General features: G+C 34.2%; 1 protein-coding gene across 2 annotated transcripts in view; it reads right to left on the reverse strand.

Moving 5' to 3' along the window:
* LOC149805902 (zinc finger ZZ-type and EF-hand domain-containing protein 1-like) overlaps positions 1-16,224 on the reverse strand; it is a 260,238-nt gene that overhangs the window by 232,008 nt on the left and 12,006 nt on the right. For both annotated transcript variants that reach the window (XM_089950657.1, XM_089950656.1), the window contains exons 3-10: positions 13,025-13,103; positions 9,288-9,369; positions 8,884-8,955; positions 7,404-7,548; positions 5,571-5,635; positions 4,560-4,683; positions 1,321-1,429; positions 451-516 (exon numbers count right to left, since the gene is read on the reverse strand). In XM_089950657.1, the coding sequence (XP_089806783.1) occupies positions 451-516; positions 1,321-1,429; positions 4,560-4,683; positions 5,571-5,635; positions 7,404-7,548; positions 8,884-8,955; positions 9,288-9,369; positions 13,025-13,103 (742 nt within the window). The remainder of the gene's footprint in view (positions 1-450; positions 517-1,320; positions 1,430-4,559; positions 4,684-5,570; positions 5,636-7,403; positions 7,549-8,883; positions 8,956-9,287; positions 9,370-13,024; positions 13,104-16,224) is intronic.

A 16,224-nucleotide genomic window follows, 5' to 3' on the forward strand; every position in this document is an offset into this window, starting at 1 on the left:
TCATCTTGTTTGCAGGAGGTTGTGGGTTCAAACTCCAGCAGAGTCATACCAAAGACTTTTAAAAATGTTACTAGCAGCTGCCTCGCTTGGCATGCAGAATTAAGAGGTTAGTGTCTGGACTGATCGGTTTGGTGTCAGGACAATGTGACTTGGTGGGACATGATGTCACATTTGCAACATGATGCCCCAGTGCTAGACATCACAATAAACTGCAGACAATGTAGTGTTACCACCCAAACTGTTAAAGCTGTGTTAAAAAAAAAAACAAAAAAACAAAACAACTCACACACATTTTTGTGAGTGGGTGGCTCTTTCAGGGGCAAGGAGAATTTGGTATTTCAAATTTCAGACAGCCATCAATCTCTACATTCATAACTGGCAACAGAATGATACAACCACAACCATGGTTCCAATGACAGCTGTTAATTTCATTATACATGAAAAACATACCTGATCCAGTGTGACCTGGCTGATCCATCTGACTGCCAGAAGGAATTCTGATCTCCATTTGTAAGCCTGAAATAAGCGTGGATATATATATATATATATATATATATATATATATATATATTATGATTGGATTTATAAACTGCTCATTCTTGATCAGATTCATTTTCAAAAGACATTAGACAACATTTTTCTCTGGGAACATAAAGAATCATAAAGCCATACAAGAAAATGTCACATTGTCAAGACATTTGAAAAGATTTTACTGGAAATGTATTATAGAAATATTCTGAATCATTCAATGTTACTGATATTTCATTTTTTAAATAAAACTTTTAGGGTCCATATTTTTTATTTGTATGACCTGCCCATTTCATTATGGCATACTTGATGATAATAACAAATGGCATTCTACCCCATGGATTTCTTTTCCAGAAAGTTTTGGTACGTCACAAATGATTTACATACTTTCAAAACCAGCTTCAGGGCTGTTTAGTTTAAACATACATGGTACTCAGGGAGGGCAGTTAAAAAACAAAACAAAAACATGCCAGGATCCTCTGATTATTCAGACTTTTGTTTAAAAAAACTGCTATAAATTTTGAAGAAATAAAATATCACATAAATGATTTGTACCAAATGGTATAAATATTACAAACTGAAACATTCGGGTCTGATTTATTTTTGTGGGCAAAGCAAGTCATGATTAATAATCCTGAACATGCAAGTCAAAAATAGTCTTCAATAATGAAATTAGGAAGCTGTGAAATTATACAGGAGTATGTACTGAAAATGATTATCACACATAAATGTTTCTAGAATGACAAAATAATACTAATAATTCATTCATGCTGAATTATAAGTTAAGGTTACCTGTAGGCATCTGCTGTATTGGAAGAGACTTCAAAGGAACTGTAGCAAGGATTTAGAAGTCTCATTTCTTCTCCATCACTCAGTTGTGCCTCTGTCCCATCTGACCTGGCTTAAATACAAACATGCTCATTAACATATGTACCAATGTTCTCTGTAGTTAAGAAAATTGTTCTTTCATAAATTGAGAATGCAATTTGTAAAGAAGTGTGGCCTGAGAACTAGGACTAGGAACTGGATGTTCTCAAAGCAGAAACTCTCTACCGTAAGCTCAGCAAGTATAAACTTATCCACATATTGATGGGAGTAAATTCAGTGAATCCCCTCAAAAGAGAATCCATGATATGCCAATAAAAAATATAAATTTTTGTTGGGTCCCAAATTTATCCTTCTTTACTATCATCATTATTTCTCACTAAACCAAAACTTCTCTACTCTGAGAACTGAAAGAAAATTTTGGTCATAGATAACAACAAAAAACCGAAATCCAATTCCAAGTTGTAAAGGTATTTTAGCTGCTAAATTCATTAAAAAAAAACAATATTTTTGGTTCAAAAATAGCTTGTGTTATGCATTAAATAAACACATCTTTGGGTTTTACTGTATATAATAACTTCTACTTACATTCATTTTTATAAAATACTAAACTCTACCCAAGCAATACTTTATTCAAAACCACTGTTCTAATAATGAGTTTGTGTCTCTTTAGAAAAGTGTTATAGGTAAAGGGAGATAATTCAATTCCAGGTTTGTGATCCAACAATGCTGAGGTGGTGCTCTACAGTTTCTTATTTTGCATAGGGTTAGAATTTTAAAGAAAAAGAATTTCCCCGGCTTTTCTCACTGGTTATACTGGCTATTTAAAAAAGACCTTGTATATCTTAGGTATAATTCAAAGAACCTTTACTTCCCTTTATTTTGGTGTATGACTGATGGGTGTAATATGGGTTATAGAGTATACAGCTTGGCCTTACTCCATGTGCACCTTTCAAAAAAGTGCTAGCTCCACTTGGTCATTTTCACTTCCTGAACTACAGAGGTAAATTGAATACATTTTATATATTTGGTAACTCAATCATTGCACTTTCAGAAGCTGGTATTGTCTAGTCTGACAAAATTCATTTTCCCTATTTTAATAGCTGCTATGGATAGTGTACTTTAGACTAATTCAGGCTGATTTTTTAGCATAAGGGAGCAGTCATTTTAGTTAGCAGTGTGCTTAAATCAAGTACAATTTCCAAAAGTACAATATCTAAAGAAATGTCATCCACATTACATTAATGTAGCATAGAGGTATGCCAACATTCTCTCCATTGTGCATGGTTTAAATGCAAAGAACTTCACCTTACATATGTCACTCTCTCATAAGTACATAATAACTGGTAAGCTCCCCATGAGTTGTTTCCATTTTCTAATTATGTGTCAGGTTTGGAGTGACCTCCCTTGGGAGAACACAGTAGGAACAATGACAAGAAAAAAAATGTGCAATAAAACTAAAGAAGAAACATGATTTTAACCTATTTTTATATTTCTATCAAAAACATTGGAAAAAGCCTTGCCAGGATGCCAACTCCATAAATGGTGGAGAATCCAAAGTTGCTATTCAAAGGACAGTCATCCTAACATTTTTGAGGTAAAAATGAGTATTTGTAGCTAGACTACATGGTTGCATGTGGAAGAAACTGGGCAATTGCATTTCGCATTTTAACCAACTGGACTAGATTCCAAACTCAACAAATCCATTCTTAAAATACTGTGGAAGAGAACATGTGATGGCAGTATGAGCTTTTATGTATCACTAGAACTGTTACCATCAGCAAGTACACCAGGCTACCTAGCATGTACGACTGGAACACAAACTTTTCTCATTTGACAAATGGAATTTTCAAGTTATAAGCTTGAAGATTCTGCAAATTTTTAATGAATTTGAGTCATATCTCCTACTTTCAAACATCACCTCCCAGCCAATAAAGCCTGTTGCTACTTAATACATCCAAACTGTTATGGACTACTGTTTGACACTTGTTTGTTGAAGAATTCAGAACAGAAAGCCCAAATTTAATAGCAAAAGACGCTCCTTTTGACAAGATCAGGATTGTAGGTCTCCAGCTGGCAAGGTTACTTGACGGTGTATGTCATGGTCAAGCTCACCTGCTGCCAATTCCAGTAGTCATGAGTGTGAAATGTATCCCGTCAATGGAGGAGGTAATTACTCATAAACTTTAGTTTACTTTTTATTTTTGCATTACTACGATTTATAGATCTTTTTCATTTCTTTAAGATGTTATTTTTCTTTTCATTTCTCATTATCATAATTTCCTATAAATTCAAATTTTACATACTGTATTAATACACAGAATTATTCCTGTATCACCAATTTGAGTAGAGCTAGCTATATGCCTACATCAATATACATGATTTTCTCTTTCATAATTATACATTGTGATATAAACATGAATGAAATGTTTTCAATTCCCAGGGATTATTTGATTGCAATCATCAAAATATTGGATTTCCAACTCAGCAGCACATTGTACATGTGAGCCCCAAGTGTCCTAGTAGTCTAAAGTGCTCTCCGTTACGGATCAATGCCATCTCACCTCTGTCTGCACTGGTTCGAGTCTCGGATTCAGCCAATGTGGGTATGTGAGAAAGCTTGAAAGTAGCTTCTCATGAGTCGGTGGTTCTTTCCGGGGTTTTTCCGGGTTCTTCCTCCACCATTAATACTGGCCGCCATGTATAGCCTATCGTGTGCTGAAAAATGGCGTTAAACCCCATAACAACAACACTGCACATGTACATAGTTGTAATGAGAAAGTTTCTTGCAGTTTACTTTTATTCGCTGATATTTTTACAGTGATAATGATCTAGCCTTGATCAAAATTTCGTATACAATTTTTGATAAAGATTTGTTTTTAACCCATGAAAAATATCAACATGCTTCCAAATTTCTATATGCAGTGATGAGGGAGACAGTGGTGCTGGCATGGTTTGAGAGGCACATAATTACCATGACTGTCAAACTATCTTATAAATGGGTTAACTTTCTGCCTTCATTGAAAAGGAAACTGTTGACAGGGTGTCTATTGCAGCAATACTGACAGAGTTCACATTCTTGACTGCACACTTCCTAGCTCTCTCATTTGCCAGAGTTAAATGTTTTGTTGCTTGGCAGTCATGGTCACCTACACATCCTCAGACCAGCATGAGTACACAGTACATACATGGCCAGAGCTACATACCTGCTTCCTTGAGATTATTTAGGATGGATTTGAGCACTGATAGTCTCATACTGGAGGTATTGTTGAATCCATTTAGATGAGGGAAGGGGAGACAGAAACTAGGAGCTCGATTGCGAAGCAAATACTGAAAAATACACATTTGCAAATCATGAACACCTATATATTTAGTCTCATAATATCCTCTTTCAGAAATATCAAAATAAATAGCATGTTTGCAAAGAGAAATTGTCACAAAAAATCCCTGTTATCATAATGTAATGTCATAAAAAGCATATGTACCATGTATAATTACTTATAAGTCAATGCAAATACAAAAGAAATTTGGTTCCTGATCTATACCATAATGCTTTGGTAGATTTGGGTCTATGTTGTTTCTTTTATTGATTATTCTTAATAAACTGCACAAACCCAGATTTGACAGTGCATTATGCAATGGCAGGTCTGTGACCATGAAGCATGCAGTAAGTAAATACTGTAACATAATAAGTAATCCAGATAAAGCACCTTTAAAATCCATATATTTAAGTGAAAGAATGACTTTAAAACTCTTGTTCTTACAATAGGACATGTACTGGAAATACAATATGCCACTTACTGCATACAACCTGATTCATGTTGTAATCATCAAGTCATTTCAGAAATGTTTCATCCTACCCAGTTACTCTCCTAAGCAAAACAATGTTGAAATGTATCAGAAAACAACACTGGATGACTTTGAAAACTAGTGATAATATAATGAGATGAAAATATGTTGATAAGGAAGCCAGGACTTGATTTTATAATGTTAAATATACATGCCAAAGTAGATAAATCGATCCAATTTCTTACATGACATATATTCATCCAAAGATGCACACAAATTGTAAACTTGGTCTCAACAGGTGTATTTAAGAAGATTTATAGCTTGGAAAAGGTAGATGACTGAAAGGACAAATATGCACACACAGGCAAGTGCACATGCACACATTATTCACATCTAGAAGCAAAGGTATCATGGAAAAGCTGAATTACCTTCAATATTTTCTCTGCATGCTGACTCACTGCATTTTTATCTTCAGAATAAACATCTACGAATCCTGTAATGCAAAAGTTTATTTTAATGTACCCAATTTTAGCATGCCAGTTTCATTCCAAAAGGCTAAAATTATTAATTATCTTAGCATTACAGAATGGATATTTTGTATAGCAACAAAGACTTAAAGCTGGAACAAGTTCACATTTCTCCACAACTTTTCAACAAAATATACACAGCCATGCTAAGGTAAACTCTACATGTGCAAATGTTAATCCTAATAACTAGAGTTTTCATTTCTGTAAAAAGAATCAACACAGTTATTCGTTTTATTTCTTCTTCAAGATTTAATTGTACACTGAAACATCTGAGGTTAAAAAAATTTAGTATGATGCGTTGTCAAAGAAATTGGTAAACTGTTTGAAATGACCAATGGCTTGATGAGCAAGCTATTCATAATTAACTATGTTTGTTTTGTGTACCTCTCAATGCAAAGTAGCAAATTAATATTTGATAACGAAAATTTAGTTCTGGTTTCACTGAAAATTGTTTACACCACATTTGAAGTGAATGATGGCTATATGAAGATAAAGCAAAATATTGGTACTTGTATCCATTTTATTGAATCCTTTCCATACCTTTTCTCCTCATTCATTTTCTTTTTCATTCATTTTGTTCGTAACTGTTGCTTCAGTATTGATACTTTCTTTGTCTTAGGTATTTTATTGTTTGATTAAATGCTTAGTACCATCTCATGTACATCGATGTATATTAATACAACTTGTAAGGGAGAGAACCCTTTATAAGCTGTGAATATTTATGGTCCAAACAAAATGCTCTTCTACACTAAAATGCAATAAATTATTTAAATCAAACAAAATTAAATAAGCACACCATTACTCAGCTTTACACCATTACACCAGCAAACATGATTAAATTAGCACACCATTACACTATTACTCTGCTAAACCATACACCATAACACCATTACTCAGCTTTGGCATTTTGCTAACTGGGCAATTCTCAGATTTTTTTTATTGAAACACCATTCATCAAATTTCTGAAGAACTCTGCAACTCTTCATCTAAACTTCATCATCTATTCCATTAATTTTCTACAAGTTTTAATGCCTTGACTAAGTGACCTACTGATCATACCTATAGCAAACAGGCTCTCTGTCTATCTACCATTTCATGTAAGTTTTACTGCAGTGACCTGTTGGATCACACCTAGAGGAAGACAACAGACCTAACTTGCTGGATCATACCTGGAGTATGAAAACAGACCTGACCTGCTAGTTTATATCTGCAGCAAGAAAACAAGCCTGACCTGCTCGATCTTACCTGGAGTAAGAAAACAGGCCTGACTTCTGGATCTTACCTGGAAAAAGAGAACAGGCCTGACCTGCTCGATCTTACCTGGAGTAAGAAAACAGACCTGACTGCTGGATCTTACCTGGAGTAAGAGAACAAGCCTGACCTGCTCGATCTTACCTGGAGTAAGAAAACAGGCCTGACTGCTGGATCTTACCTGGAGTAAGAGAACAGGCCTGACCTGCTCGATCTTACCTGGAGTAAGAAAACAGGCCTGACTGCTGGATCTTACCTGGAGTAAGAGAACAAGCCTGACCTGCTCGATCTTACCTGAAGTAAGAGAACAAGCCTGACCTGCTGGATCTTACCTGGAGTAACAAAACAGGCCTGACCTGCTGGATCTTACCTGGAGTAAGAAAACAGGCCTGACCTGCTGGATCTTACCTGGAGTAAGAGAACAAGCCTGACCTTCTGGATCTTACCTGAAATAAGAGAACAGGCCTGACTGCTGGATCTTACCTGGAGTAAGAGAACAGGCCTGCAGCATCCTTATGCTTTTGCCAAGTTCACCCATCATGTTGGGACCATTCAAAGACTTGATAGCGGACAGAATTGTGGAGACTTCAACAATACCACTTCCATCTGTGTCAAACTGCTGAAATGACTGCAAAATAATGATTTATACAGTTTAAAATAAAATAAGATTCTCTACATATAAAAAATATGGTTTTTTAAATAAATTCTCAAAGACTATTTTGGCATTTCAAAAGGCTTAATATTTTGAATTCAAAAGAATTGATTAACTTGTTATAAACCACCCAAATCAAGCCAAAAGAGTAAATAATGGATAATTTAGCATTTTCTATTATGATCATAATCATCATACATCTCAACATCAACATATTTCAACAATTATAATTATTACCATGTAAAATAAACATAAGATAATGTATTTTCAAATAAAAGTTTCCATATTATGGTTAATGGTGTAATGTAAGTTGTATATATTAATCAAGGCATGCTTGCTTCATCATTAATATTTTATGCTACTTGTATATTCAACAAATTAATGTTCAATAAGACCTTTCAAAACATCTTGAGAAACATAAATGTTAAGTTTTTTTAAATGGAATATTTAATAATATTTGTCAAAACTGATGATAATAAATTCCACAAAAGAGATCATAAAGTACAGACATGTCATAGCTTCATACCTCTATTCATATACCAGCTTAATTGTGTGTGTGTGTGTGTGTGTGTGTGTGTGTGTGTGTGTGTGTGTGTGTTTGCATTCCTTGAATAGTTAAATATTTTATATTGCTGATGAAGTAAAATTGTTTTATTATAACAAACAAGACATAAATAACTGAGGTCACAAACTTTATATTCTGAGAATGCACAGTCTAAAATAAGTTTGATGAACATGCATTCATGCCAAAAATGAGCAAAGCAATTCAAGCAACTTTCATACAAAAGTAACACTGAAAAATGTGGATTGAAAAACAAAAGTACAACTATAGAAATAGGTAGCACTGTGACTACTAAAGATACTGAAGTAACTAGTGGCCTAGATAAAGCAGTGATAATGCACTTGCTTTGCACCTCTACAGCCCAAACTCAAACCCCTGGTTCAAGCCTGTCCAATGCAAGTGGCTGTCTATCCAAGGTCAATGGTTTTCCTCACAGAGGAATATAATTCTTATGTCTTATCAGCCAAAGAACTAAAATACATTGTTGTGCAAGCAAAATTTCAAGTTACTAGAACAATATTTGTATAGAAAAAGTTATAACTTCTAGGTGGCTTTCCATGCATCATTTGTGCCAGGCTAGTGGGTTAAATACTGGAATTATCTACCCTGCCTCAGCTTCCTCCACCTCAAAGACCACTCAAAATAAGAACTAAAGCTGCTGAGAATATACTGTTTATATTGGTGACAGGTTATTTACAATCAATGTAAATGAAACAGCTTAATTAAAACCCTGCTTTTCATTTCATTACCCTGATTGCTTCATCTCGGTTAACTCCCTTGGCCATAAGCATGTCACAAAACTGGGCAAGAGTAACAGTCTCCTGAAATTTGGAGAAACAATATTCTTATAAACACACAAGGTGATTTTGTGTTTGATGTAAATGAAAATAAAGCAGAATGTGTAATGCAAGTATTTAAAATTATGTGACTTTTACAAGTTAAATGTTTTTTCAATGGGCTATTTTCTACCATTTTAACCTAACTACCGACATGATCATAAAAAACATTGCACAAATTTGTCTAAACTGTTTTGTTAAATTTAAGTTAAAAGAGAAAAACAGAAGTTTGGTGTGGACTTTCCATGCAAAAACAAATCTTCTAGCTTATGGCATGAACTGTGGTCAGATAAGACAAATCACAGAAAATGACAAACCTCATTTTTTGACTCTCTGTCATCAAGCCAGCGTACAATCTGGTATCTGTGTTGTTGTATGACATTTTCTGGAATCTCTTCTCTAAAAAAAAAGGAACATAGAATGTACTGTAAATCATACTAGTTTCATGTCATTTAAAATTTTGGTCACCCCATTAAGATTCAGCATTTCTAGTAGCTTCAAGAAAATGTAAAAACAGTCATTACCTACATTACACAAGTGCAGGGCTTTCCATATCAGCCAAGAGCCGGATGATTAACCTTCCCACTTTTACTTTACTTATGGTTTTACTTTACATATGGCTACTTTAAAAAGAAAACCTATATCCCCATTGGGAAAGGTCCCCAAAACCCCAAGCCTACTTTGGCAATGCACCCCTCAATTTTAAATCTGATGTAAGACCCTGTAAGTGACTTATATATGTGGAAGAAAATTTCTGATGTGTTACAGATAAGATCATTTTAGTAGGTGAAAATCCAACATATGAGATGAAACTACTATTAAAAGCTTGCTGGTTTCTATCCATAATCCACCAGTTTCTGACTCATTCTGAAGCAGCCAGACCAATAAAGGAAAGATGAACTAGTCAGCAAAATTATCAAACAGATTTTAAATCATACATTTTTTAAATTATGATTATATTCAAAAAGTCATTTAATGAAGGTAGGTAGTAACTATTGATGAATTTTAACTTTTTCATGCAAACACTGGAACTACTGAATCATAGAGGGAAGACCAAATTTTTAATGTTTGCAGTCAAATCATCATATGAATGATACAGTAAAACCTGTCTTGAAAGACCACTGCTATGTGAGACGACATTTTCAATGCACACATTTATTCATTATATAGCACTGTGACCTGTTATGAGACCACCTGTCTTGACAGACCATACTTTTTTGGAAAAAGAGGTGGTCTTACAAGACAGGTTCTACTGCATACAGTTTCTGTCAACTGATTTGTCAATGCTATATTGTATAAATTTTAATGAAAAATATTTCAGTGAATAGCATCTTTGCTACACTGTGCTAGATATATACTATTTTAATTACTATTTTCAGCTACACAAAAATTTACAGTAATATGATCTGACAGAAACCTTTATAAGATACTGTGCTAATTATTATGTTTGCCATCTTGTCTAAACTCTTGGATTTGACAGAGAACACAACCATAATAAAAAAGTTTTTTTTTTAAAAGTGTAATCAAAGTATTGTGTCAATATTTTGGTAACGAGTGCAAATGCTGCTTATACTAGTACACCGCTCCCTCGATAACTCGCGCACAACGGGGTCCAAAAACATCGACCGCACTATAAGCGAGGGCGTAAGTTACCGAGGGACCTATAAAAAAAACTAATAAAGAGATGGAGATCGACAGAGAGGCGAGGGGGGGGGGGGGTTTGCATTGTTAAATACTCGTTTTATAATCGTGCTGAAAATAACTGTGAATAAATATTTCTTTATAAAGGTGTTGTTCGTTTTTCTTTATAAATTACCTTTAATTTCTGGATAAAGTATCTTGAAAAGATCGTAAAAACAAACATTATTCCACGAGGTATCAGTACTCTTAACATGTGTATCGCTAAACACATTGTGTATTACGTCACTGCTTTTTGTGTTGATTTGGATACATTCTAGTTTTATTGTTTGTTCAAAATGAATCAAGATTTCTTTTATCAAAAAAGATAACATTCATATCGAAAAACGACAACGTCGAAACTTGTGTTGCTCTAAAAAAAAAAAAAACCTGCTATCACTAGATAGATAGATAGATAGAGTAAAATGTAAAAAATGAATTCACAAAGATAAACCATTACCAACCATTAATTTAATGGGTCTAAACGTCAGACATGTAAAAAAAAAATAATTAAAAAAAATATTTAAATACAAATACGCGAGTGAGAATACGACAATATTTGCTGGGCAATTGTCTAATAGCAGTAGAGCTTTCTCCTCTAAGCCCCTGGATCGCAGGTGGTTTCTGACGGCAGGGACAAACATCTTAGAAAACCACTCCGTAAATATTGTTGCAGTCATCCATGCATTTCCACTATTTCTATATACAAATGGAAGGGTGTCCATATTCATGTGATGAAAACAACAGGGAGACTTGTATTTGCCAACACATAATGGTTTCATTTTATGTGTGCCAGCTTTGTTAACACAAAACAAAAGTGTTAATCTCTCTTTGTTCAGCTTGAAACCCTCATTTTTTTGTGTATCATCTCTGGTAGCTAGAGTTTTGTCTTGTATCATCCGATAGCATAGACCAGCCTCATCACAATTATAAACTTGGTCGTCTGTATATCCATCACGGGTCAGTATCTCTCGGAGTTGGTTGGGATAACTAGATGCAGCCGCCTAATTTGCTGAGCGTATCTCTCCCGACAACGAATTTTGTTTTATTCCATGTCGGCGCTGGAATCTCCAAAGCCATCCATGGCTTGCCATGAAATCTGAATCAGTATCCATAGCTATGGCCATTTTCTCTGCCTGGGCTTTGAGAATTGTTCCCGAAATCGGAACACTTGTTCACGTTGCCGTGTGAACACAGCATCATCTAATTATGTGTCGTTTGCAGTGCGTGCCCGTTTCCGTTTAAATCCATCATCAGAATCAACTTCATGCAAATAATCCCGAAATTTCTTCTCATCCTTGAGGCAATCTCTGAGTGTCAACTCGGCAAGTTTAAGTTCACAACAAACTTTTGATCTTGATTCACCATTACAAACCCTCTCTATGACAGTAAGCTTTTCATTCACCGAGTACGCCTTTCGCTTGATTCCCTTGATCTCCATGATCACATTTACAAATGATTAGGATAAATTACTGATTGATATATACTTTAATGACAATAAGTACATACTATTTGAAACCATGTTCGATTGGTCCAATTAAATTGATTGATGTTGAGACACGATATTGACCACAAGAGTTTATGCATGTAGGATTTGCATTCCTTTGAACTTTTGTATTTTTGTACGTCTTTTGCCTGATTTGATACAAAAGACCAACTTAATGTGATAAAACAAAGCAGGTCTATTTTAATTGATTTTACAATGCAACAAACACTTCCCCAAGTCGTCGATCAAAACGCAGCCGGCACTTAATTAGGTTCTCACAGATGTGCTCGCGGGCATCGATGTGACGGTCAATTGACTCTTTTCATGTCTGAATAGAAGAGAACATGCAACGATTATACTGCTTACACTGCAACACAATGAAAAGATTAAAACACTAATTTCCCCTGACAAGACATATTTAATTAGTGTTCATTTCATTCAGTGTTGCCACATGTTAGCATTTACTATAATTCATTGATCGCTGTTTCGCCGTATACATATACAGTATTATTATTTACAGTGAACTGAGAAAATATTTTTTTCGATAAAATCTAACAAGATATGTGATTCCTTATTAAATCCTGAAAATTTCACGATGTTGATTCTAACTTTTCGGGCACTAACTGCCATTTTCGACGATAAAACGGGTGATATATCAAGGTTTCATTCATCAGTTCTGATCATGATTTTCTTCATTTTTTTAAAAATATTTTCTTTTAAAAAAAAAAACGGGATCCACACCGGACACCACGTTATAAGCGGGTTCGCGAGTTATCAGGGCGCGAGTTATCGAGGGAGCGGTGTAGTTGTAAATTATGAGCAAAGTGTGTAATACAGAAGAGATAAACAACAGGCAGATAACTATAAAGTGACAGACAGACAGAAACTTACTTTATTTTGGCTGCCAAGTTCCGCAGAGAATTGTGATTGAATAATGACTCCAAGTCAGACAGTATGTGGGGCTCTTTGACTAATATTGAAAAATGAGAAAATATTTAATTAGGAACATTTAATATATAGACATTACTAAAAACATATTTATTATTTCTATTAAAATAATGGGACTTACAATGAATATGAAATAATATTCTGGGGAATACATGTCCTAAAATCTGTAAATTCTTGGTCCTCCATATCATATAAATATTCATTAGACAGATTATCTTCCTAAAGTTTTCAGTTATTTTTTATCTTGAGACTAATTTTTACTTGGCACTACACAGGAATTATTGTGCTGACGTGCCATAAAACCCAATAAACTCAGCCTGAAAATCACTATTTGCAGGACACATCCGGGAGACTGAAGGTGTTGACCAGCACATACTCTGAACAATGTATATTGGTCAAAGGAGTTCTCAAACATCAATGTGTCAAAGACTTGTTTAACAATTAAACTTGCAAATAAACATATTAAGAAGTGAAGCTCAGATCTTGCTAGGTCACCTATGTAATAACTCACTAATAAGTGTTTGCTACTTTTTTATCAGGACCTTTATTCCACATAAAATATATTTATAAAGTATTTTTCAGTTCTATTTACCGGTATAACACAAGCAGCTGGATTTGAAATGTTAAGAATAACTGTGCCAATTCAGATAATTTAATTGATTTAACAACAATAATTTTTCCACACACTGTTTCTCTCAAAATTAAAGTCTGAGTTAAAAAAAATCCTGTCGGAACTGAGGATCATATTGAATAAAAATCACACTTTAGTGTCAGAATTGGGGGTCATATAAAACATTTTTTGGTCTCTGATGCTCAAATGGGCTACACTGTTGTTAATTTTCTTGTATTATAAAGCCTGTTTTTGTACTTCTTGAATTTTATTTTCGAACTTCCACAATCTCTATTATAGTCACAGATAATTCAAATCCTAATAAAGAAAATTTAGAAACCATGCATACATCTATGTTTGACAATTCTTCTAGACCCTACTTTTATGACTTAATCTCAATGATCTTCAAAGCTGCAAAGCAGCTGGGAAAGCGTAATGGAAACGTAACCTTGACCTTGAAGATATAATGCCCAACGTTGTATGCAAAACAAAAATTACCCAGTCATGACCCTGACAAAAAAGGTCAAAATTTTAGAAAAAGTCATAAATTCTAATTATCAGTTACTCAGATACCCAATCAAAGGAAAATTAAATTAAATGTGAACCTGAAATGGTTTGTTGTCATTTCATACATGTCAACACCCCCACCCACCCCCAGGTGTAAGTGTAATTATTACTAACATGAGTGGCCAAAAAATGCAATCTGAGCATAAAAAGAGTGATCTATATATTACATGCCATAAATATAGAAAACCGTATGAAAAATGTACATTTATTTTTGCTACTTACCTGCATCTGCCGTTAGTTAAAATTCTCGTCACAAATTGGCTATCTCCATGTGGATTAGTATGAGAATACAGATACAAAACAAAACGATGAATTATTTATACACAACATTCACTGTAACTAGTCTACATCACATGTTAAACCTTTGCTGAAAGGTGGTAATGTAAGTCCACAAATTCTGAATGCTGTTTTACATCACTGTAGAATTCCACATTCAAAATTTGTAAAGCGCTATTGGCTTGTCCTTTATTTGATGCAGCACGTTCTTCAATTTAACAAAACCCATCTATTTAAACATTTTTTAGTCATAAAACATCCACAAGTCACATCAATAAAACCCATTTCAGTTAATATTTGCTGCCATGTTTTTTCAATACAGATTGGTTTGCTACTTAAGTGTGTACAATACTACAATGAATCTCTGACACATTGTTCAAGAAACTAATCTTTTTTCTTAGAAACACGTCATGTACAGTTACTATAAATAGAATATAAGGATACTGTTCAATGTACATATCAAAATGGTCACATAAATAGAAAATATAAGATCAGTAGATGGAGGTCTACGATGGACCAATGTCACATGACACAACTCTCAAATTGTACTCGCCAGATATAATCTTTGATCAGAACTTGAAAACATGTTTTATATTTTATACAGGAATTAAATAGGTATCCTACAGCTAATTTTATTTTCGGGTATATATGAACAGGCTGGTACTCGAGTACCCAATTACACCTTTAACCCTGGCCTTGAAGATAGGATCCCCAATGTGATACATACTTACCCTCTTTTGAAGAAACATAACTATACCAATCTAATTCCTTTATGCCAAGCCGCTTTAGAGTTATAAAGTGGATGGGAAAAACTGAAAAAAATGAAGCAGTGACATTGGCCTTGAAGATAGCACCCCCAAAATAGTATACAGCAGAACTTCTAATGAGGATGTATAAATACACAAAGTTTCCTTAATCCCAGGCAACTTTAAAGTTACAGAAATGAAAGTGTGATGAACAGAAGAAAAATTTGGATACTATACTGTTAAAAAGGAGAGGGGACAATAAAACTGTTATGATAGAATAGGCTCCCTTGTTGGCAATCACAACCAACATAAATAAATGTGTTTCAAATCCATTTTTAAGAAAACAGTTTTATACTCTCTGTATGTATACATATATATATATATATATATATATATATATATATATATATATACATACACACAAATTCTGTTACACCAGCTGATGCCAGTTTTTACCAGTAAATTTTTCATTTTACCAGAAAAAAATGAGACTGTTGATATTTGTAAATCAACGAACTGTAAGATGTGTTTTAAGTCTTGAAAGCAAACTGTCTCAATGTAAAAGTCTGTTAGAAACCAATCTATTCTTAGCATGCAATTTTTAGTCTCCTATCCCCGCTGACTTTGATCACTGATTGACATCAGCAACACTGTACCAAAACAAAGATTAAACTTATCTCTTTGATCAATTCAAGTGGTGTAATGGTATACATATGAAGTATATACTAGCCTCCAAAATCTGTTTAAATAGACTTAAAGTTAGATTTAGAGTTCCCATGGTTATCAAATCACTGAAACAAATTATTGGATTGCTGCTGCATCTTAGCAAGTGAGGGTGCCTACAAGCCAGTTTCATCACACACAGTTGTTGTCAAAACAATGCGCTAAGCTTTTAAACAAGTATGTCAACTCTCCTTCGAATGCTGTTGTGTGTGACTAATTAC

This window comes from Sinohyriopsis cumingii, chromosome 2 (genome assembly GCF_028554795.1).
Source record: "Sinohyriopsis cumingii isolate HCF-2022 chromosome 2, ASM2855479v2, whole genome shotgun sequence".
Taxonomy (NCBI): domain Eukaryota; kingdom Metazoa; phylum Mollusca; class Bivalvia; order Unionida; family Unionidae; genus Sinohyriopsis; species Sinohyriopsis cumingii.